Genomic DNA, 23,433 nt, shown 5'->3' on the forward strand with positions numbered 1-23,433 from the left:
TATCTTCAGACAAACTGTTACTTAAATTACGAAATGTCTTCTGTATCTTCAGACAAACTCTTACTTAAGTTACGAAATGTCCTCTGTATCTTCAGACAAACTGTTACTTAAGTTACGTAATGTCATCTGAATCTTCAGACAAACTGTTACTAAACTTACATAATGTCCTCTGAATCTTCAGACAAACTTACTTAAGTTACGAAATGTCTTCTGTATTTTCAGACAAACTGTTACTTAAGTTACATAATGTCTTCTCAATCTTCAGACAAACTGTTACTTAAGTTACATAATATCTTCTATATCTTCAGACAAACTGTTACTTAAGTTACATAATATCTTGAAGTTCTATATTTTCAGACAAACTGTTACTTAAGTTACATAATATCTTCTATACATAATATCTTCTCTATCTTCAGACAAACTGTTACTTAAGTTTTACTGAAGCTGAGGATGGGAGAGATCTGACCATTTACGCTAGAAATGAGGAAGACTTCAAGGCAGCCATGGCCAGGGTATGTCTTAATTAATGTATAAATAGGATGGATGCTGTACTGTTTGATCGAGTGATAAAAGGGGTGGGGGAGGGGATTCTGTTCCTGCTGTAAACTTTATAGTTTAATTAAAATTAGATCTTTCATGGTCCCATCTTCTACAATCATGTAGCGATGACATAATGACATATATCACAAGATGGAAGCATTAAGGATCTAACTTTGAATAGATAATTAAGTTGCAGAGAATGTAATGTCATATTTTAAAAGGTTTGTAAATTGTTACTAATATGTTTAAAGATTTTTTTCTGTTGTTTAATTGAAACTGTCAAAGTAAATTACAAGTGATATAAAACACATGTGAATTTTACTAAATAAATTAAAAAGTGAGGATGATTTTTTATATTGTATTGTTTTTTTGCATGTTGATTGATATGTTTTGATATGAACATGTTTTGAAGAATAAGTTAATTAGATTCTGTTGATTATCGTTAATTTTATTTGTTATGCTTTCTGACCTCCCAGACTGCCTTAGTGTGGAGATATATATATATATATATATATATATATATATATATATATATATATATATATATATATATATATATATATATATATATATATATATATATATATATTGTTTATTTATCATTAGTCTTTTCAATAGTTTCAAAAATCTCTGTCTAGATATTTTTTTTCTTTTGCTTTGCTTTCCTGATATGACAAAAAGGAATTACATGTAAATGTATAATTCAAATTAACAGGTGTAAGGTTTTTCAATGAAACTTACTAAGACTATAGAAGATTTACCAGAAGATAATGCAGATCTTAGAATTTTAATGTATTTTAAGTGTTTATTTTCCTTTCAGATCAATGAATTTATAGAGCACAAGACAGATGCAAGGTAATACCTTATTTAAAATTAATAATGCAATAAATTTCAATTGACAGTACAGCACTTATTGTGTTCATGTATTTGTAAATATATTATGGCAAGTTGAATTTTTCAAAAAAATTCAATCTTCCAGTCAATATTTTTGAATTCACCCATGAAGTATGTCATATAATCCTGTTTTGTTTCTCACTAAGATCCACGAAGAAAATAAACATTTCCAGAGAAGCTTACCTGGGTCTGGCCACTGGGAAAAGGAGAGAATTGGAGACTAAGGTAAATACATAGCTGAGGAGAGAAGTTGTAAGTTAATATTGTGAAACATTTCAGTCAAACATGTGTAAACAAAAATGAAATGTAGGTACATGTAGGAAAGGGGGATATATCAAAAATATTATTTTTATAAAATTTTTAAGTTCAAATTTTTAATGTTTTTATTCTGGAATTATGTTCTAGACGGAATTTTTCTCATAACCAGTGACCTTAAACTTTGAGATTGGATTGCAACTTTAGTTTGTTGTCAGGCTCTTGAAGCTATGTCATTAGGTAGCATATTTCCCTCTCTTGACCCAGTCTCACTTATCCTTTACATATAGAGTGCTTATGGGTAGAGGATGTGCAGTGACTTTTAACCAATCTATAGATCAAAGGTCAAGGTCAAAAGAATATTACTGTGTAAAATCTCTGTCTTTCTCCATGACCATCTTCCTCAAACTTCATGTACGAAGTGCCCATGGATAGAGAATGTACTGAAACCTTGACCAATTTTCTTAATCCAAGGTCAAAAACATCTGGGTCTTAAATCTTGTACGAAGCATATTTTCTTTCCCCTTGGCCCATTATTTGCTAAAACTTCACCCTCAGATTGCCAAGGGGTAGAGGTGTGTAGTGACCTTAAACTAATCCATTTAAGACCCAAGGTCAAAATGTTGAAAGGATCACCATTTCACTGATATCTAGTTCCTTCAAAATCTTCTTCTCTGTTCTTGGGTATTTACCAGACAAACTAATGTATATTCATGGCCCCAGGGTCAGGGTGTGACTCTATTATGATCATGTGTACAAATTTTAGTCAGCTTAAAAGAAACTTATTCCCCATTGTTATTGACCTATGACTATTGGACTTTGCGCTGACTTTTACAGTCAACAGCTTACTTTTACACTAAAACAATATACGGAAGCTCTTTTGCGATATAAATATTTAGCCAAACAGTTAACTAAAAGGTAATAATGGGTCGTTTCAAAGCACATATTACGTTATCTTGGAACCACCCCATCCTCAACCCCCTCCCTTTCTGCCTTGACTGACTCCTGCTAAGTTTTCCTTTCGGAATGATTTTCTTTTCTTCCTAATTTAACTCCTCCACCAAATGAGATTAAAAGGAAATACTACCTCTCAAGAATAACGTAAGTTAAGTTGTTATTCTGCCTCTCATCATCTCTTGTGTTGATTGTATACTGGTAAATCGTGTTAGCGTCCCTAACACCATACCTATGACATGTTTTCTTATTTATAATCAATTCCGTACCTCCTTACATAAGGCAGGTTTAAATGTCAAGTAAACTGTCGACTGTAAAAGTCAGTGCTTCTCGCAAAGGTCCATTAATCACTGTAAATAATGTTATTGATAGGTAAATTGGATAAAAGAATCATACAAGAATTTTTAATGTACATGTATAATACAAAAATTTCTTTCCTTTAAATGGTCTAGTAGACTTGTAATAATAGATGAATAAAAATGACATGAAAAATCTTTATATACATGTATTTACATTAAATATTATTCAAAGACTTAAGAGAGGCCAATTGTTGAGGATCAACTATGTGAATACTGTTTCATATGCTGAAGTTTATTTTGATGATAGTGATAGATTTTAGATAGCACTGGCATACTGTAGATTCCTAAATATATGCGAGGAATTAATTATCGCGTTATTACGTGAGAAGAACCACTCGCGAAATAAAATTACTCGCTTTAATTTTTGTGGTACTGAAATCCACATAAAATATCTTAATCAAGCGTCCACTCGCGAATTAGACTTCTCGCGATTTGTCGTCTAAGGGCCTTTTCGCGATATTAAGTACTCGCGTAAAATAAGGAATCTACAGTATACAGGCAGTCTTCAGAGTTGTTGCAGATTATTTTGTTCACACTTGATCATCCTATTTCTCTTGATTTTGAGTTTCAGTTTATTTTGTGTTATTCTATAAGTTAATCATTTACAGGGTTGTATTATACTCATGTGACTGTTAAGGCCCCTGGGTCTCCTGTTAACACTTTATTATCAATCTTATTTGTTTTTGTTTTTTTTGTTTTGTTTTTTTTACAGTTTCAGGATCAGTTGAAGTTGAAGCTTAGTGTTGGTGATTTTGACATGTTTCACAATCAAGATGCAGTGCATTCTTCAATTGTATCAATAGAATGTGAAGACCCCGAGACTGTTAAGGAGATTGAGGCTGAGGTAGGAGTTATGTCCAGGGAGTAAAAGATTGCATTTTTAAAATTACTAGCTCTAAAAATGAAGGCCTTCCTATTTTTTTACTAATGTTTCTTGGAGAGGGTTAAACTGGGTCTAGTAGAATGTCATTTTAACAATAAAATGTTCTATCAACTGCATAAGCACTGATTTGGAGATACCCCCACCCTCACCCCCACCACCACCAAAAAAAAAAAAAAATTAGAAGAGCTACTTTAGTGCAATAATCGAAATTACATGAAAACTATAGGCATCCATGATGAATTTTCTTGCCAGACATTAAATAGATATTGATGTAATATTTTAAAGTACATCTTTGTAAAAAGAACATTGTATGAGATACTGATCAGATTAATTAATTTGGCTGTGATGATAGTGTATAGAATTAATGCATCATTTCTTATTTGCAGATTGAAGAACTGAATAAAATAAAATGGTAAGTAATGAGTAGATATTTTAAATTCATGTTTTAGGTCATCTGAGTCTTTCAGGATTGAACAAGATGTGTTTGTGAAACACTGATGCCCCCATATGGCAACTTATAGCAAAGGTTAAACTTTCTCAAATGCAAATCAAATATGTTGGTACCCAAAGTCTCAAGGAATATACCTGTGAAATATGAAAGCCCTAGCAGCAACTGTTGAATAGATAAAGGAAAGGTTAACTTTTTTTTCAAAGGTATGTCAAACATCAAGGTCAAGGACAAATGGTCAAAATTAATGGTGCCCAAGGAAAGGCATTCCCCCAAGAAGTACACAGATGAAATATGAAAGCCAAAGCACCATTCATTCAAAAGTTATGACCAAGGTTAAAGTTTTCCAAAAGTAGGTCAAACTCCAAGGTCAAGGTTAAAGTTGCTGGTATCGAAAGGAAGGTCTTGTCACAAGGATTACACATGTGAAATATGAAAGCCTTAGCACCAACCATTCAAAAGTTATGGCCAAGGTTAAAATTTTGCAAAACTGTGTCAAACTCCAAGGTCAAGGTCAAAGGGTCAAAGTTGTTTGTATCCATTGGAAGATCTTGTCATAAGGATTACTTGTGTGAAGTATGGAAGCCCTAGCACCAACTGTTCAAAAGTTAAGGCCAAGGTTAAAGTTTGATAAAATTTTGCAAAACTGTGTCAAACTCCAAGGTCAAGGTCAAAAGGTCAAATATGGTGGTACCCAAAGAAAGGTCTTGTCACAAGGAATAAACACGTGAAATATGAAAGCCATAGCTCCAACCAATCAAAAGTTATGGGCAAGGTTAAAGTTTTTGTGGACAAACAGACAGACAGACGGATGGACAGGGCAAAAACTATATACCCCCGAATCTTCGATACGGGGGCATAAAAATTGATTAGGATTTGATGCATACTTGGAGATACTAAAAGTATGCAGGTGCAGGATTTCAAAAACAAAAATGTTAATAATCATGATACATGTAATGCTTTTGAATAGTTTATTGATACTGTAAAAGTGGAAACTTTGATGATGTGGAAACGTTGATGAAATTGATGAAATAACTTAATATGGTCATCGTCATAGTTTCCACTTGTCAACTTTCACATTCTAGTTAAAGAGGACTCTTCAAAGTTTTCACTCACCATATTTATAAAATACCAAAATCGTCGAACTTTCAACTCTTCAATATAACCACGTTTACAGTATTACCTGAGGACAAGTTAATAGGTAAAAGATGTCTAAATGTAGTCTTACAAAATTTCATTGGTAGTGTATTTGCTCTCGGATTCTTGACAAAATTCTAGGCAGTTTAAAATTTAATTGCATGATTTTACATGAAAGTTGTGATTAATTTCTGTATACAAGGCTTCCTCATACTATGAAAGTTGGAAATGAACTGGCACAGAAGATCATTGGACATAAAGGTGAAACTGTCAAAGATATCATGGAAAAGGTGGGTTAATTTATATAAGTAGTTTGGAATGGATTCCATTTCTGTGTTATGTGAAAGAGTGATTTGGGGATCTGTTCTTATTAAGTTATTAATGCCCTGTTCACATGGAGAGTTTAATTTGAATTAAATGCAAGTTGCTGCGAATTATATCTGAACCTTGTTCATATGGAGAATTTAATGCAAATTAGTTGAATTCAAATTTATTTATGGTGTATCAAATTACTTCGCATTAACTGTGAGTGACCATTAAGTGAAGCTATTTCAAATTCAATTTTCATGTGTGTGTGATAGTAAAATTAAAGTCAAATGCCACGTGTTGGTGATCAGATGTAGGTACTTATGCTATTTTTAAGTAAAAACAGTGAAAAATTATGTTAACCATTAAAAAATGTGTACAGACCTTATGAATTATGTCAGATGTATATCTACTTTCCATAAAATGATGTAATTTCCAAATGTTGTCATAACAGACTTAATATATGTCATAAAATTTTTGAGCACATTAGATTACTTCACATTAACTATCACATGAATGCTATTTAATTTTCATTAATTTCATTCACATTAATTTAATTTGCATTATTTTACTTCACATTAATTTACCGAGAGGTAAAAATTTAATGTGCATTGATGTGAACAGGGCATAAAGACATCCTTCCTGTCAGATGTAGAATACATGTACTTGATGTGCTTTTTTAAGTTCATTCAGTAATTTTATTGCAAATTTTCAGTTATCTTTTCTCTCTTCCAATGGGCAAAATTTTAACATCTTAATTACTTCAAAGGGGTATCCTCATTCAAACAATTAGCATTTTTTTTATCAAGGATGATGGTCTGTAAAGTTACAACATAAAGAGAGACATCAGATGCAAAATATTTTTATTATAAATCTGTTTTGTAGACTTTACTGAAAAAATTCATTTTTTAGACAAATTGTTTCCTGAATTTTAAACCTACAATGGATGGAGAGGAGTTAGTTATATATGCCAGAAATAAAAAAGACCTCAAATCAGCTTTAACCAAGGTAAATCTTTATATGTTATATTGATGTTATACTGTTAACATTTTTATGATATATTAACATTGATGTGTTAATTAACATTGTTATAATATGTAGACATTGATGTTATGCCTTTAACATTGTAATGGTTTGTTAACATTGGTGTTATACTGTTAACATTGTTATAATATGTAAACATTGATGTAATAGTGTCAACATAGTTATGATTTGTTAACATTGATGTTAACATTGTTATAATATGTAAACATTGATGTAATAGTGTTAACATTGTTGTGATTTTTTAACACTGATGTTAACATTGTTATAATATGTAAACATTGATGTAATAGTGTTAACATTGTTGTGATTTTTTAACACTGATGTTAACATTGTTATAATATGTAAACATTGATGTAATAGTGTTAACATTGTTGTGATTTTTTAACACTGATGTTAACATTGTTATAATATGTAAACATTGATGTAATAGTGTTAACATTGTTGTGATTTTTTAACATTGTTGTTAACATTGTTATAGTATGTAAACATTGATGTAATAGTGTTAACATTGTTGTGATTTGTTAACATTGATCTGAGTCTGTAAAGATTGATATAACACCATAAACATGGGTGTTATGCTGTAAAAATTGATGGGATGCTGTAAACATTGATATGATACTGTAAACATGGTTATTATACTACAAACATTAATTGATACTGTAAACTTGATATGATACTGTAAACTTGATATGATACTGGAAACATGGTTATTATACTACAGACATTAATAGATACTGTAAACTTGATATGATACTGTAAACTTGATATGATACTGGAAACATGGTTATTATACTACAGACATTAATAGATACTGTAAACTTGATATGATACTGTAAACTTGATATGATACTGGAAACATGGATAATGATATCAGAATGTGATACTGTAACAGCAAAGGAGAAAATGTATGGCTGGACCGAAAATCGAACCCGTAACCCCTGCATCTTTAATCAAGAGCTCTAACAACAGAGCTACTCCAGTCAAACCATTACAATATTATTCTGTAAAACTGTAAACATGGATATGAGATTGTAAACATGGATGTGATATTGTAAATGTGGATATGTGCATAATTATAATCATGATAGCTAGATGATAAAGTTCTTTGGCGCAATCTTATACAAATTACCTTTCCTTACTGTGAACTAGATTTACTTGACTGATACATCCCTGGTTTAATACTGTGAACACACTTTTGTTTTAAAAATGCTTAAGTTAACTATGTCAAAGTCTTTCAGCTAATCTTAATTAAATCATAATGATTTTTTTTAAAATTGTCAAGTTGTAACTTTTTCAGGTCAATGAACATAAAAAGCAACTACCTTTAACAAAAAGGTAAATTTATATGTGATATTTCATTGATTGTTAACCATTTATTAAAATATTAATATAAAGATTTTTGTAGACATTTCATCATAGATAATAATAAAAGTATATGTACAGAACATGCAATTATTTAATCAGTTGAAATGGACTTATTGTCAGAGTGATCTACTCTTACAAAGACAATTTAATGGGTTTTTTTTTTTAGAATCATGTTTTCATTTTGAATTTACAGATTACAAATTTCTAGAAATGCTGTCCTTGACCTATTAATGGGGAAAAGAGAAGAACTGGAAAATAAGGTGCGTATTTCATTGAAATATTTAAAAGTGTTAAACAAGGGAGCAGCAAGGTGGAGCATCCCCTGATTGATCCCAATTTAAAGTATTCTGTTACATGCACTCACTTACCCACACACAGGCATATTTGTTTATCCCCTCCAACTTTGTTGTGTGGGGATAATTATGCAGTAAAACTGGGTTATAGAGAAGTCCTTGGGACCTGTAGATTTACTTTCCTATATCCATAATTCGTTATATCCATATAGATTTAGCAAAAGTAATGTTTATATAGCACATATGCAATATACATTTTCTTTCTTTTGACTACTGAATTCACATTGATTGAAGTATTACATAGAGAACCTACCTTGGAGAACTAAAGTTTTTGTTCAATAAATTTTAGTTAAAAATAATTGTGAAAATTATTGTGCTTAATTTTGTTAACTTTAGAGACAGTTAAAAATGCATTTGATCTCAATTTTGTAATTTTTTTCATTTTGATGGGACACAAAAGTAACTTGCTATTTCCATTTAGTTATATCAGAGTTCATTATAATCATAAACATTTATGAGGAATTGTTAAAAATGTAAGGAACCCCACAAAAATTCCCTATATCCTTAAATTTACTATATTTGTTCAGTGTTCATACAAAATTAGTTTTAGTGTAATAATTACAGTATTTCAGGGGAAATCACTAGAAGTATTGATATTTGCTCAATTCACCATCTCAATAATCCTGCTTTCTGGGACTGTTTGGGTTTCAGTTTGGTTTTAGTGGGCACTGTATATAAAGCTTTTTCGTTCCTTTACAGTATGGAAATCAGGTGAAGCTGGTTATCAGGACTGGATTATTTTATGGTGGTAAGGATTCAATACCTGTTGTAGTTGACTGCAAAGATTCTGAGATTGTGGAGGAGGTTACAGCTGAGGTAAGTTCTTCTGGGGGGGGGGGGGTGTCATGAGAATTTAAGACTGACCTCTTTTTTGTCAGTCTGTGTGTAAACCGTGAATGGATTAGCACTTGAAAATTTATTAATTTTTTAGCTCACCTGAGCCGAAGGCTCAAGTGAGCTTTTCTGATCGAAATTTGTCCATTGTCTGTCGGCGTTGTCATCGTCGTTGGTGTTGTCGTCGTAAACTTTTCACATTTTCATCTTCTTCTCCAGAACTACTGTGCCAATTTCAATCAAACTTGGCACAAAGTATCCTTGGGTGAAGGGGATTCAAGTTTGTTCAAATGAAGGGCCACACCCTCCTCCAAGGGGAGATAATTACGAAATAGCAAAAAATTAATGGCATTATTGAAAAATCTTCTCCTCAAGAACCAATGGGCCAGAAAAGATGAAACTCATGTGAAATTATTGTCAGGTAGTGTAGATTCAAGTTTGTTCAAATCATGACCCCCGGGGGTAGGGTGGGGCCACAATGGATGATCAAAGTTTTACATAGGAATATATAGGAAAAATCTTCAAAAATCTTCTTCTCAAGAACAGGAAAGCTATGATTGGCCATATTTATTTGGAAGCATCCTCAGGTGGTGTAGATTCAAGTTTGTTTAAATCATGACCCCCAGGGGAAGGGTGGGGCCACAATGGACTATCAAAGTTTAACCTAGGTGTATATAGGAAAAATCTTCAAAAATCTTCTTCTCAAGAACAGCAAAGCAATGATTGGTAATATTTATGTGGAAGCATCCTCAGGTGGTGTAGATTCAAGTTTGTTCAAATCATGACCCCCTGGGGTAGGGTGGGACCACAATGAATGATCAAAGTTTTACAAAGGAATATATAGGAAAAATCTTTAAAAATCTTCTCAAGAACAGCAAAGCCTCTGTTTGTCATATTTATATGGAAGCATCCTCAGATAGGGTAGATTCAAGTTTGTTCAAATCATGACCTCTAGGGGTAGGGTGGGGTCACAATGAAAGTTCAATTTGTAGAGAAAAATGTCACAGTCAAAAAATTATGTAGACATCCTTAGTAAGTGTTGATTTAATTTTGTTCAAATCATACCCCTCACTCCCTTTTAGAGGTAGTTTGGGACCATTTATGCATTTAAGCTTTTCAACACTAAACTGATTTTTCTTTTTTCCTAGCCACAGTGCTCAGGTGAGCATTGTGGCCCCTGGGCCTCTTGTTTATGTGTGTATGCATTAGATCATTTAAAAGCTCAATAAATTATGATGAATTGTACCTTATATTATTATACTTTGACAATTTTAACAACTTTACCCTCTTTTAAAGATTGAAGAATTGGGCGGAACAAATTGGTGAGTAAAAAATAAGTCATTAATATGCCCAAAGACAAAAATACTTCGATAATATTTCACAAAGTAAAATTTACACTCACTTTTTTTTTCATTGCTGAACTTTCACCTAAAGTGATGTTTTCCTGTATATAAATATACACATACATGTATGTACAAAAACACAATTTTAAAAACATCACATGTATGAAATGATAGTTTATCCTGTGTTGTACCTTTTACCTGCATTTAGTGTAAATTTACAATTGAAGGCGGGAACACAAAATGATTATGCAGCAAGAAGTTGTAAAAAGGGTGGTTGGATTCAGAGGTCAAAATATGAAAGATATCATGGAACAGGTCAGTTTAATGGGATGTTTATTTGTATGTTTTAGTGTGTTTTGAGAAATATGAGAGAGTTCATGTGATGAAAGATGAGAGTAGTAACTGAACCAAAGTTGGTGTTTGATACCTAGTGCTTTGCACTTGGGTTATGAACTCTGTAACAAAGCCCAGGTTACAATTATGGCATATAGTTAATGCAATTAAAATAATATCTTTTCGTGCATATGTAATCCCCTTCTAAATAACGTAGAGATATTCTAATTAGGTATGGGTGATTCATGTGAATTTTTTAAAAGAAAAATCTTACAAATATTGATTTTTCATTTCAGACAAATTGTTACATGCATTTTAACCCTACTCAGGATGGAGAAGAGCTTACTATATCAGGTAGAACTGAAGAAGATATTGAGTCAGCCATTGCAAAGGTATAGTGTGAAACTGTTAACAATACTACCATAGCAAAGGTATGGTGGGAAATTGATATAATATGGCCATAGCAAAGTTATTGTTTGAAACTGATAACAACTCAGCAATAGAAAAGATATGGTGTGAAACTGTTAACAAGTCAGCCATTGAAAAGATATGGTGTGAAACTTATTACAAGTCAGCCATTGCAAAGGTATGGTGTGAAACTTATTACAAGTCAGCCATAGCAAAGGTGTGAAACTGATAACAAGTCAGACATAACAAAGGTATGGTGTGAAACTGTTAACAAGTCAACCATGACAAAGGCATCATACAGGGAATCAATTCACTGTAAATGAGAATTCATTATAAGCTTGTTCTGTGTAACCCTATATTACTGTAATATTGTATATAAATGCTAGGTATTTTTTTTTAAATGTACCATCACCTATAAAGAATAAGAAATAGTTGTACATTGATACATGTTGCATATTTTATGTATACATATTAAGTTGGTTTCAGGTCAATGAATTTTCAAAGTACAGCTTTACACCTGAGAGGTATGTTTACAGCCTTAATCAATAAAACTTTTATATTTATATATTAGCTAAGTTTATTTGAAACTTACCAGCTGACATTGTACTTGACTTCAAGACTATATATTTACATTTGCTATGTTTTTCTACTATGCCAACTGTGAAATTGATTTGAATGCCATTTTCGTATATACTCACATGTAGAAATATGCACAGAGAAACTCGCGCTAAAGTGACGTCACAATGAGCTACAGAGACGTTAATAAAAATGTAATGATATAGGGCAGTGAATAATTCAAACATTGAATATATATTTGATGCTTCTGAACATGTAAAATGTAAATATAAGGAATGTTTTTAAGTTTAGTGTGAATTATTGGTGTGTAAATCACACACTTGCATGTAGGCATATTTTTCATAAAGCGCTAGTGCGTTTCATGAAATATGCCTACGTGACAAGTCTGTATGATTTACACATCAATAACACACACAAAACTTAAAAAATTCCTTAATTGTCCTTGTAAAATAGAAAGCTTTTCATGATGTATTATTTCTTTTCCAGGATAGGAGAAGTTAGAGTCCCCAAACGTAAGCAAACTAAGTTTGAAGATTAAAGAGAATAATTCCATAGTTAGCAGATCAGTAAAATTTAACAGCATATGTACTGGTATAAACTTAAATAGAACAAATGTACAGTGAAACCTGCTTATGAGGAAGCTTTTGGGGACTTTCTTATCATTCCTTTTATAGGAACTTCAATATAAAAAATTCTTTTATGCAAGTTTACTTTTTGATTGTAGAGATTTTGATTTATTTCTTCTTTTTTTACAGAGATGCCTCATTGTAAGTTTTTCTATATTATATTCACTTCATTGTATCCACTTCTGACTGAACAGTCTGTTTGAAAACTAACTTTTATACAAAATAAACCTAATATAGGCTAATATGCTATGTTATTCTTTGGAAAAACAATGCATTATCTATGCTATCCTTTTCAAAATGTTAAATATCTGAAAAAAAGATATAATTCTGTTATTTTTCGTGTAGTCCGAGATGAAGATGAGGAATTATTGTATCGCATTGAAGAAGCTCTGGACAAACGGGAAATTCAGATAACCCAAAAACTTAATATTCCGTAAGTGAGAAATTGGAGATTTGATACAACTTTATTTTTTATCTTGTAAGTGTATATATTATTCACCATATTTGGAAGAAGTTTCTGTTGAGGTTGCTTTCACGCCTTTCAGTTGACATACATGTCAATACATGTATTTGAAAATGGGTTTATAGGTTCCTATTTTTCTCGACTTCAGTGATTGCATTGAACTTAATTATCATAATAAAAAACTTTTATAAGATCAATATTAATTACAAATTTTTTTTTTTGTTCATACATTCCTTTTATGCAAAACGCTATCAAGATTTGGAATAATGATCAATGTGTGTGTGTTAATTTTTACTATTGGTGTAAGATGACCAACTCTGAAATCTATTGCTGAAAACACTTACCTATAAGGAAGAGATTTTATTTCATTCATTTGACTCTTTCATCTTAGAGAACAATTAAGATGCATTCTGTGACTAAGAAAAAATAATCATCCCAGAAATTAAATGGAAAGAACTAATATTCTGATATACAGAAAATATACAACTGCATGGGTTAAGTATGAGTTTATGATTATTGACAAGTAATGTTTGTAAAATTTGGCTTTATTTTCCAGGGAGGATTTCAGTTTTTCAAAAGTTGAGCCATTAAAGATTTGGTCAAAGGAAGATTTGAAGAAGCCAGAACCACAAGGTAAGCTGTTCACTGACTGTATGTGGCTGCTGAGCTGTAGCTCTCTGGGATAGATAATTCAGACAGACATACCAAAGAGCTACAGAGCAATCCATTGTAAAAAATCTTCGATTTACGTTCACTTGGTGTTTTTTTTTTTTGTGACACATTTTGGGTATTATTTGTTGCATTATTCGCATTCCCCCATCCTTCAGCATGGGATCTATATTTTACTTCTCTTTGTTGTACTGTATTACCAACAATTCCAAACTGCTTCTGCGGCCTTTGAATTTCATGGTTTCAACAGTTTTACCTACATGTACTAACACCCATTTTGGGTTGTACTAAAATATGCATGCAGGGGAAAATATGTCCGTCAAGATAGTCCATGCATCTGTCTTGTTATTTATCTAATTTTTTTTATTGAAACCTCACTATAATTATAGATGATGTAGTTATTGTTTGACAAAAAAAAAAATCACTACTAGATTTCCTCGGCATGCTTATTTTCCCTTCCTTGCAACCCCCAAAAATCTATCAAAAGGTGAGGTTTCTAAAACAGTTACATTGCAAGGTCACAGAGACCATTTGGAACCATTGAAAGGTAAACGGAAAAACAAAGGATTAAAAAACATTTTTAATCAATGGATACCATGTTTTAGATGGGGAAATGTGTATAATTTGAAAAAAAAAACTGTTACTTGCAGGTTTTTTTTACAGTGGTGGCTCTGTAGCTTTCTGGTATGTCTGCTCAAACTGTATATCCCAGAGAGCTACAGATTTGCTGCTTTGATTGTACGTATATGTACAATTTCAATATACAGTCATACCTTGAACTCAATGGCAGCAAGAAAAAATTTTGAGATGTTTGAGATATTGAGGTAAAAATACAAAAGAGAAGGTGATGGGATCTTCCAACAAACTTCGACATATCCATGGTATTCAAGATATCAACATTCCTGATACCGAAGTATAACGATATTGAACTTCGGTATTTTAAACATTGGTATCTCAAATACCATGGATATGTTAAAGTAAGTTATTAGAAGTCTCGACCAATTTTTCTTTACTTTAATCTCAATTTCTTGAATCTTCGGAATTCTTACAGTTTTTTAAATGGTCCCTTTCAGTTCAAAATAATGAGGTATATGAACTGTTTTTGAAATTTGCTGGAAGAAGTTTTTTCAGCCCATTCTATTTACATAATTATTAACTTGATGCTATGAATGACTGTAATGTTGGGTAATTTATCTTATGAATTAACTCTGTCATGTAGCTAGGGCTAGTATCAACTTTGCAGTGTAAAGAAGTAACATTTGTGGTTCTAGTCTGGTTAGTTGATTGCTCTACCTCCCTTCAAGAGTACACATGTCTGGAGATGCTTTTGCATTAAGAATTACCTACTGAGTATGGTGTAGAGGTACATCACAGTAGTTTATCACAACAATACCCTCCGCCGAAAGTGTCCCATTATTCCATGTATGCTGGCCAGAATAAAAAAAGTATTTCTGATAATTTTACCACTTTCTAACAATTTTTCCTTGTCTTTGCAGATCCAACAGACAACCTGTGGTATCAGTTGGAGAGAGAGGAACATGAACGGCTGGTTAACAATAGAGTTCCTTATAATGGATTCGAGGAGATGATCCAATTGACCAAACAAGGCAAAATGTGGCACTATCCCATTGATAATGAGCAGGGTAAGCCATCAAATGTGAAGAATTCACTATCATATAAACATGGGGATGTAGTCAGTTTAAATGTAGTAATTCTGTATAACTGAACAAAAATTTGGCCACGGGGGGGGGGGGGGGGGGGGGGCAATGTTTTTGGGGTTTTTCATGGGTCACCCTTATCCATGAATTTATGTCCCCATGAACAATGATTTCAATGTATTGATTCATTGAGCCATTTGAAGTAACCCATGAAATTACGACCCCAAGACTCATTAAAATTCTACTTACCCACAAATATTGACCCCCATGAATATTAAAATGATTCCACAGTAGTTCTTAAACCCAGCTGTTTTTGCTCTTTAGGAATTGAGGAGGAAAAGGATGTGTCCTTCGCTGATCATGTGTTCCTTGATGATTTGCTCAAAGATTTCCCAAAAAGTGGGCCCATACGAAAGTTTATGGAACAAGTGACAGTGGGTCTATCTCAGAACCCCCATTTAACAGTGAAAGAGAAACATGAACACATTGAATGGTATAAAAACTATTTCCAGGAGAAAGCCATGGTGCTTAAAGACAGTTTTGGTGAGACGGGTGATTTAAAGACTTTCCTTACACAGGAGAACAAAGAAAAAAAAACTTGAATGATTAAACACAACATTGCAGGTCTCAGAGCTTGTAAAAATATTCAGATGTAAATGACTGTACTAGTACATGTATGTGTGTTTCTTATATTTGTAGATTTGAAGTGAATGAGATATTAAATAATAAATGAATGCAAAGGTGTTGACTTTTGAAATTGCGAAATCATGGTGTCTGTGGAAAAAAAATTCAGTTATATTCAAGATTGTTTTATATGTCAATTATCAATTACTTTGAGGTATTTTGAGAATTTGTTTTTTAATTCGAGTTTTTCCACTCTGTAAATATATGACAATCTTTAGCAAGGAATACATGAGGGAGTAGTGAAACTGATAAATGACATCATGATGTAAACAGAAATTTAGTTTGTCATAACTACTGCGTATATAGTTGAACTTCTTTATCTTGAACACCGATATCTTGAATACCAGTGATATGTTGAAGTGAGTTTGCAGTCCAAACTACTTGTTCATTATGTTTTTCCCCTGGTTATCTCAAAATCATCAGATTTCTTGAAGTTTAATCTTGGTCCCATTGCGTTCGAGATAATGAGGTTTGACTGATATACTTTCTGCCCATTTCGATTGGGAGTTTTGCATTCTCGGTTCTAAAAGTACAATATTTGTATTTGTTCATATATAAGTTAAGAAGTTTATGTGAACATCATATTTTTCAGAGGATAAAATATTTTCAAAAACTCTGTAATTACATTCTGCAGATTTTCACTATATTCATACATGTGATAAGTCAAAGACCACATAACTGTACAGGAGCCATAAGAAAAACTGGAATTTTGGTGAAAAAAATTGTACACTGCCTATCAAAAAACGGTACAAAATATCGCTTAAATTCTTCTGATAAGAGCACCTTATTTCTAAACCAACAAATATATATTGTTGCAAATGTCTTATTTTAAAAGTTGTAATGGAGATTTGAATGCTTTAAAATTTCATGTATTGTGTTTTATAATAATATTTCACTGTACTTTGTTGTACCTGAACTTCGTTGAGGTGAGCTAAAAAATGTTACATGTTATTGTGATTTAAATTCAAGACACGTGGTGTAGGTTGAACCGGTTTTAAACATAAAATTGGCAGTAAACAGGAAATTGCTATAATCTGTTTCTTTTAAAAACATGTCCTATAAAAATCTGTTTCCAGAATTTTCTGAAAGATTTTAAACAGAAATGAGTGGGATATAAAAAGTCGCAATCTACTTACTATAATTCATCTTCTCTTTTGTGATAATTTACGGCGAAAATTGGAACTTTACGAGTAATGTCACATGTAAAGGACTTAGTGTGAGCTTATCTCACTAAACAAGCTGCTAAGCAGTACATGTATTGAAAAGCGTCTTTGATTGTTCTACAAAGTCATCGGCGCTTTGTTTGAGGCTCAATTTAATATTCACTCATCAGCCAAACAGGAAAGTTTATATTTTTTTCACTGTTTTGCCTAATAATAAAAATTGACCAAGTATGTTTTAATTAGACAGAACAACAAGCATTACAATGCAATGTATTGTAGGACAGTTATATTTTTATTTAAAAGCAAAATTAATTAGCTTACAATTAAAGAACTTCACTCGACACTCCAGTTTTCCTCGTGATGGTTCGCATATATCCATATCAGTCTTTCAATAAAAAAATCAGCGAAGTAACTGTTCTTTGATGAGAACTTAGCTCTAAGTACAGTTATCAGAATATATTCTGTTTATCCTTCCTGGTGCTTATCTGCATTACTCTCAAAATTTACACTCATAAGTCAAACATGAGATTTCTCTCTTTTTCAATCTTTCATATATCCAAACTAGGCGTTGCATAAAATAATAAACAGCAATGAAAAACTTGTCGAAAAATCCTTCGACATTATTAGTGCATTGTTAATTTAGATTCGTAGGAAAGAGAACAATCAAATAAGAAAATGTGAATGAAAATATTCCATCCAGTCTGTTTTTGAAAACTTTTTTTAAAAATCAAAATATATTAGAAAATATGTTAATTTACACCTTATTTTCAATACCATAATGTAAAACAAAAATGGACTTCATTTTATTGAATGACATTGCATTGTAGGGCAGTGCAATAAAATGCTGTTAAATTCTTATTATGGTAAACAGTATAAATCCTCTTGCAAACAAAAAAAATCCACTCATCAGTCAAAAAGGAGTGTTCATTTCTTTTGGATCTTTTATGCATACTCAAACTAGTCATTCGATTAAAAAAAAACACAGTAACACGTAACTTTGTGAAAGTCCTTCGACTTAATTACTGACTGTTAATTTTGATTCATATCAAAGAAAACAAATATTTAAGAATATGAGAATAAAAGAAATGCTCTCTAGTCTGTTTTTGAAACCCTTTTTTCCAAGCATAAAATGAAAAAAGTGTGTGTATTCAATGCAGTTTTTAAATTCAACTAAGAAAAAAAAATTGACTAAGTTAATTTTGATTGGACAATTTGGCAGGCATCACAATGTATCGCATTGTATTGCAGCAGAGTGTGGCAGGCATCACAATGTATCGCATTGTATTGCAGCAGAGTGCGGTATGGTGCAATTCTACTTGTATTTAAACGAGGACAATTATTTTACTTGTCAATGTATTGGAAATATTCCCCACCATCCACCCTCCAAAGAGAGCTTTTATATACAATTTGTCCTTGTGATTGAATGTTTCTTTGGAAATTTGCATAATGTAAGTTTTGTTTCAAAGTTCGATAATTCAAATTATGTCCCTTTGAACAACGTAGACAAAACGATCATTGATTTCTGCTTCATATTATGTAAATATTTAAGCAATGCTAACGAGTAACAGGCTTGTATACTATATATAAGACGTTAGAGAGATATTCACAAATGACCATGTGTTAAAGTCAGAGCCAGTAAATAACGGTTACTGGTAATGTCGCGTGTAAAGGACTTAGAGTGAGCTTATCTCACTAAACAAGTACTGCTAAGCAGTATTGAAAAGCGTCTTTGATTGTTCTACAAAGTCATCGGCGCTTTGTTTGAGGCTCAAAATATTCACTCATCAGTCAAACAGGAAAGTTTATATTTTTTTCACTGTTTTGCCTAATAATAAAAATTGACCAAGTATGTTTTAATTAGAGTGTTACAGACAGACAGAAATACAGTCGGACGGACGGACGGAAAGACAGACCCAAATTAATATCCCCCATTTTCAGTGAAAGCGGGTGACAAAAATGGGCTACCAAATGATATAAACCATGTCAGACCAAATTCATGCATGTACAACCCAACGATAGATTGTATTTACAAACAAGGTCATTATAATGACCATAGAATTTGCGAAAAGCTGACTTTAAACAGGGTTGTTGTCCCTCGCTTTCACTGAAAGTGGGGAATATTAATAATTTGGGTCTGTCTGTCTGTCCGTCCGTCCGTCTGTATTTCTGTATGTCTGTAACACTTTCGTTTCCGCTCGATATCTCGAGAACACTTTCAGCTTTCGCAATGAAATTTTGCATAGCAACTCCCTATGGCCTAAAGAAGAACCCTATTTATTTGGAGGTCCAAAGGTCAAGGTCATAAATTCATAAATTCTCTCTGTTTTAACACTTTCGTTTCCGCGCGATATCTCGCGAATTCTTTGAGCTTTTGCAATGAAATTTTACATAACAACTCCCTGTTGCCTAAGGAAGACCCCTATTGATTTTGAGGTCAAAAGGTCAAAGTTCAAGGTCGTAAATTCATAAATTTCGTCTGTGTGTAACACTTTTGTTTCCGGGCGATATCTCAAGAAGCTTTTGAGCTTTTGCAATGAAATTTTATTCCATAACTCCCTATGGCCTCTCTTGCCCCTCTCAAAGTGTCCCGCCCCGTTTTTTTTTATTTATTGTATTTAAAGTCGCTTGGCACTATTTTTAGCACAGGGGCATGTGGAGATTTATTACGTATGATACATGTTGTCGGCGGACTTTATATTCAAATTACATCTATTAGAACTGTTTAGTAAAGGCTAAATTAGACAACATGTATTGTGTAAAATTTTGACAATATCGAACGTGAATATAAACATTATATGTGACCTAATGTTTGCATTTAAATTTCTGTATAAGCAAGTGCCTCCGTGGTCTAGGGTAATGATGTTTTCCTAGCAAGCCAGAGACCCGGATTCAAATCCCAGATTTTTTGTTTTAATGGGTTTTTTTGGATTTACTAAATGATATTATTCAACATTTGAAATGAAAAAGTTATGACGTCTGGCGTATATAAACTCATAAAATCATTATTACAGTGTGATAAATATTTTATATATTAAAAAGAATCCTCTATACACATATTAAAGAAGAAGCAATCAAATCTTCATATCCATATTGACATTTTTTTTTATTTGTATACATTTAATAATTCTACAAATCCAGGGGGGGGGGGGGGGGTCAATGCGCATAATTCAATTTCAGCGAAAAACATATTACTTTTCATGTACATACTCATGATTAAACACAGATTTAAACAACATTTTCCACAACATGCAGTTTTTGCGATATTCTTTTTTTTATTCAGAGACAGCTTTTAAATCAACAATCCAAATGGCAATCTGATATTAAGAAATCTGCAAAATTACGGACGTACTGCATTATTAAGGAAGAATACGGCCTTGAACAATACGTTGAGATGGACTTGCCGAAACCAGTAAGGTCTACAATGGCGCAGTTCCGGTGTGGAGTGCTCCCACTGCGTATCGAGACTGGTCGCTATCGTGGAGAACCAATTCAAGACAGAATATGTAAGCTCTATGATCTTTACAAAGTAGAGGATGAACTTCATTTTCTATTAAAATATAATCTCTATAAAAACTGTAGACAAGACTTTCTAAGAAATACTGGAACCTCAAATTTACATACTCAGTAATAATGATTTAAATGTTCTCTTTAAATATCTATTAACTCACTTCCCACGTCAAACTGCAAATTTCATATATAACATTTATAATACAAGACAACAAAAAAAATTCACGCATGTAATGTATATTTATATTTCTTAAAGTGACTTAAAGGTCCGATGGGCCAGGTGTTGTTCATACATGTTTAGTTGTTTAATGAATGTAAAATTATTGTATATATACACATGTCACTATAATAAAATATTTACTTACTTACTTACTAATTAAGCTAACTCAAAATATTGTGCACGGAATTTACATGCCGACAGCTGCGTAGAAATATATCGATTTGAAAATTACACGATTCTTGGGAGCGGATCTAAAAGCCTGTAGTACACAAGTCGGGTATAATTTCTTTTAAATGTTATAAAAATAAAGAATTCCCCGTTATGTTTTATTGTCTTTATATTGATTTACTAAGTTATCGATTACGTAAGTTATGAAAATCTGCACGTGCAATTTTTAAAAGCGATTACACATAGAGCAATCAGAAACTTGCTTTGTTGTCAGTAAGCAAACGGTCAACGGCAACACGTCGGAGTGCAATGGAGTATTAGAAAGATATATCTTCAGGTTAAAAAAAATATCTAGAAATAAAGGACAAGTTATGGTAACGGCCGAATCTGGCCCCTTATTTGATGTAAAATTCAGAAGACAGTTAAAATTGTGATAGCTTGTAGTTAAGAACATAAAATGACGCTTGTTTGAAATCCAGCACTAATTTTGATGCAAAGCTTACACGGAGGCCACAAGAGGGTGCAGAAGTAGGACATTTTCCTGAATTTCCTCAATTCTGGTTGAATTTCGTCAAATTTGAGATACTTTTCACTTCCGGAGATATAGAGCACAAGCTTGCCTATCTGAGATTTTTATACAAATGAAGCATCTGATACTAGTGTACGAAATATATAAATTTGGTAGATAGGGAAGCTTGTGCTCTATGTCTTCTGAACCAAAATGTGCTGTAAAATCGATAAAAATTTGCATAAAAATGAGAAAATTCGGAAATTGACATATTTTCTGACCTTCCTGTGACCTCTGTGTATCCAATAACTTAGAACCAATACTCATTTTGTGGCAGGGATGACAGCAGGTTTTTACTGATAAACTGTTGCATCATTCAAAAAGACGCCCCAAACCAGGGGCAAAAAGGGGTCATAGCCTATCTTGTCCTTTACTTGTCGATACACCTTAATACACGTACAACTTGATTGACATTTAACATGGTTAATACCTTGTATAAAGTTGATGTGCAGACGAAATACGTGAGAATGTGATAATAACACTCACATCAGTAAAACTTAGTCTAGGGTCCTTCTTATCATTTAACTTTTATAACCTACATAATAATTTTTTTCTAGTTTGGTTTTCAATTTGTACTAAATTCAATGTAAATTCTTTCTTTTCAAATAAAAAACGCAAAACACGTGCTTCTTTACAGAGTTATATCCCTTGCCATCCCCGGCATTACTCATTGACAACAGTTATCTCGCTTAATAAGTTATTTGAATATTTTTCTTTCTTCTACTCAACAAGAATTTTTATTGTATAATTTAAAAATAGAAACATATGATTAAAATATTTCCTTTAAAGCACACGGAGAGACACAAAAAATTTACAGAAGCTGAATTCAAATCATGAAAAGAACATTGTCATACGTTTTACAGAGTATTAGGTCATTCCAAGTTTTTTCTATGTTTAGCGTCCGCGTGCGCCTTGGTTTTTGGCATACCATATCAGAAAAAAAAAAAAAAAAAAAAAAAAAAAAAAAAAAAAAAAAAAACTAGGAGTCCTAAAATTGATTATTTTGGTCAAAATTTGGGTCAAAATTAAGGTCCCCCTTTCATCTCTCGACCAAGTTTAGGAAATGTGGGGAAAAAATTCTTCCTAAAACCTTTCTTGTGCACATTTGTGCATCCTAAAGCTTTAAATTATGCCTTACTAGCTGTCAATTATCCAATTATCTCTTAATTATTTTCTTACAGGTTTAATAGACACTACAAATGAGCCAGGTTTTGTATACACAATAAGTACTTTGCTTGACCAGGATTGACAGCAATGGTGCGTAACGTCGGCGATCAAAATATGCATATTGAGAAATTCAAACTTTGAATCGCTGAAACATCAAAAATATTAATTTTCTAACAAAGATTTTTAAATATATGATTTTAATAGCATGTAAACTTTGTAGTATCAAAAAAATTTGAGAAGTGATAAAAAACCCTTTAAATATTTCTCACTAGTAAGTCATATTATGTATATTTTAAGCATTTAATACCTTGATTCTACCAAACAGAAGACATTTCTATGAGAAAAATAGATTCATGAAATCAAATCCTTTGAATGATGTCATTTTTATTACTGTTACGTCGGGGGGGGGGGGGGGGGTTGCGAATAGGTAGGTAGGTTTTTGAAAGATGGGTGGACGCTAAAAAACTTGGAATGGCCTTAGTTTATAACACAGTCGCGTGCCTTTAAT

The 23,433-nt window shown here is 32.3% G+C and overlaps 2 protein-coding genes across 2 annotated transcripts in view; both read left to right on the forward strand.

The window, feature by feature from the left end:
* Positions 1-12,596, forward strand: part of LOC133201554 (vigilin-like) — a 61,852-nt gene extending 49,256 nt beyond the window's left edge. Inside the window, exons 40-54 of the mRNA XM_061337355.1 lie at positions 417-512; positions 1,361-1,395; positions 1,581-1,659; positions 3,715-3,846; positions 4,272-4,297; positions 5,673-5,760; positions 6,689-6,784; positions 8,118-8,155; positions 8,379-8,445; positions 9,238-9,354; positions 10,669-10,694; positions 10,943-11,030; positions 11,345-11,440; positions 11,943-11,980; positions 12,519-12,596. Of these exons, the coding sequence (XP_061193339.1) occupies positions 417-512; positions 1,361-1,395; positions 1,581-1,659; positions 3,715-3,846; positions 4,272-4,297; positions 5,673-5,760; positions 6,689-6,784; positions 8,118-8,155; positions 8,379-8,445; positions 9,238-9,354; positions 10,669-10,694; positions 10,943-11,030; positions 11,345-11,440; positions 11,943-11,980; positions 12,519-12,570 (1,074 nt within the window). The 3' untranslated portion in view covers positions 12,571-12,596. The remainder of the gene's footprint in view (positions 1-416; positions 513-1,360; positions 1,396-1,580; positions 1,660-3,714; positions 3,847-4,271; positions 4,298-5,672; positions 5,761-6,688; positions 6,785-8,117; positions 8,156-8,378; positions 8,446-9,237; positions 9,355-10,668; positions 10,695-10,942; positions 11,031-11,344; positions 11,441-11,942; positions 11,981-12,518) is intronic.
* Positions 12,597-12,789: 193 nt separating this feature from the next.
* LOC133201626 (small ribosomal subunit protein mS31-like) lies at positions 12,790-16,182 on the forward strand. Its single transcript, XM_061337417.1, has 5 exons — positions 12,790-12,799; positions 13,004-13,091; positions 13,678-13,754; positions 15,287-15,433; positions 15,773-16,182. The coding sequence occupies exons 1-5, from the start codon at positions 12,790-12,792 to the stop codon at positions 16,048-16,050; spliced, it is 600 nt and encodes a 199-aa protein (XP_061193401.1). The 3' UTR covers positions 16,051-16,182.
* Positions 16,183-23,433: the final 7,251 nt, after the last annotated feature.

Source organism: Saccostrea echinata, unplaced genomic scaffold (assembly GCF_033153115.1).
Source record: "Saccostrea echinata isolate AGI-Se365-2 ecotype Australia unplaced genomic scaffold, CSIRO_AGI_Sech_v1 ptg000045l, whole genome shotgun sequence".
NCBI classification, from domain to species: domain Eukaryota; kingdom Metazoa; phylum Mollusca; class Bivalvia; order Ostreida; family Ostreidae; genus Saccostrea; species Saccostrea echinata.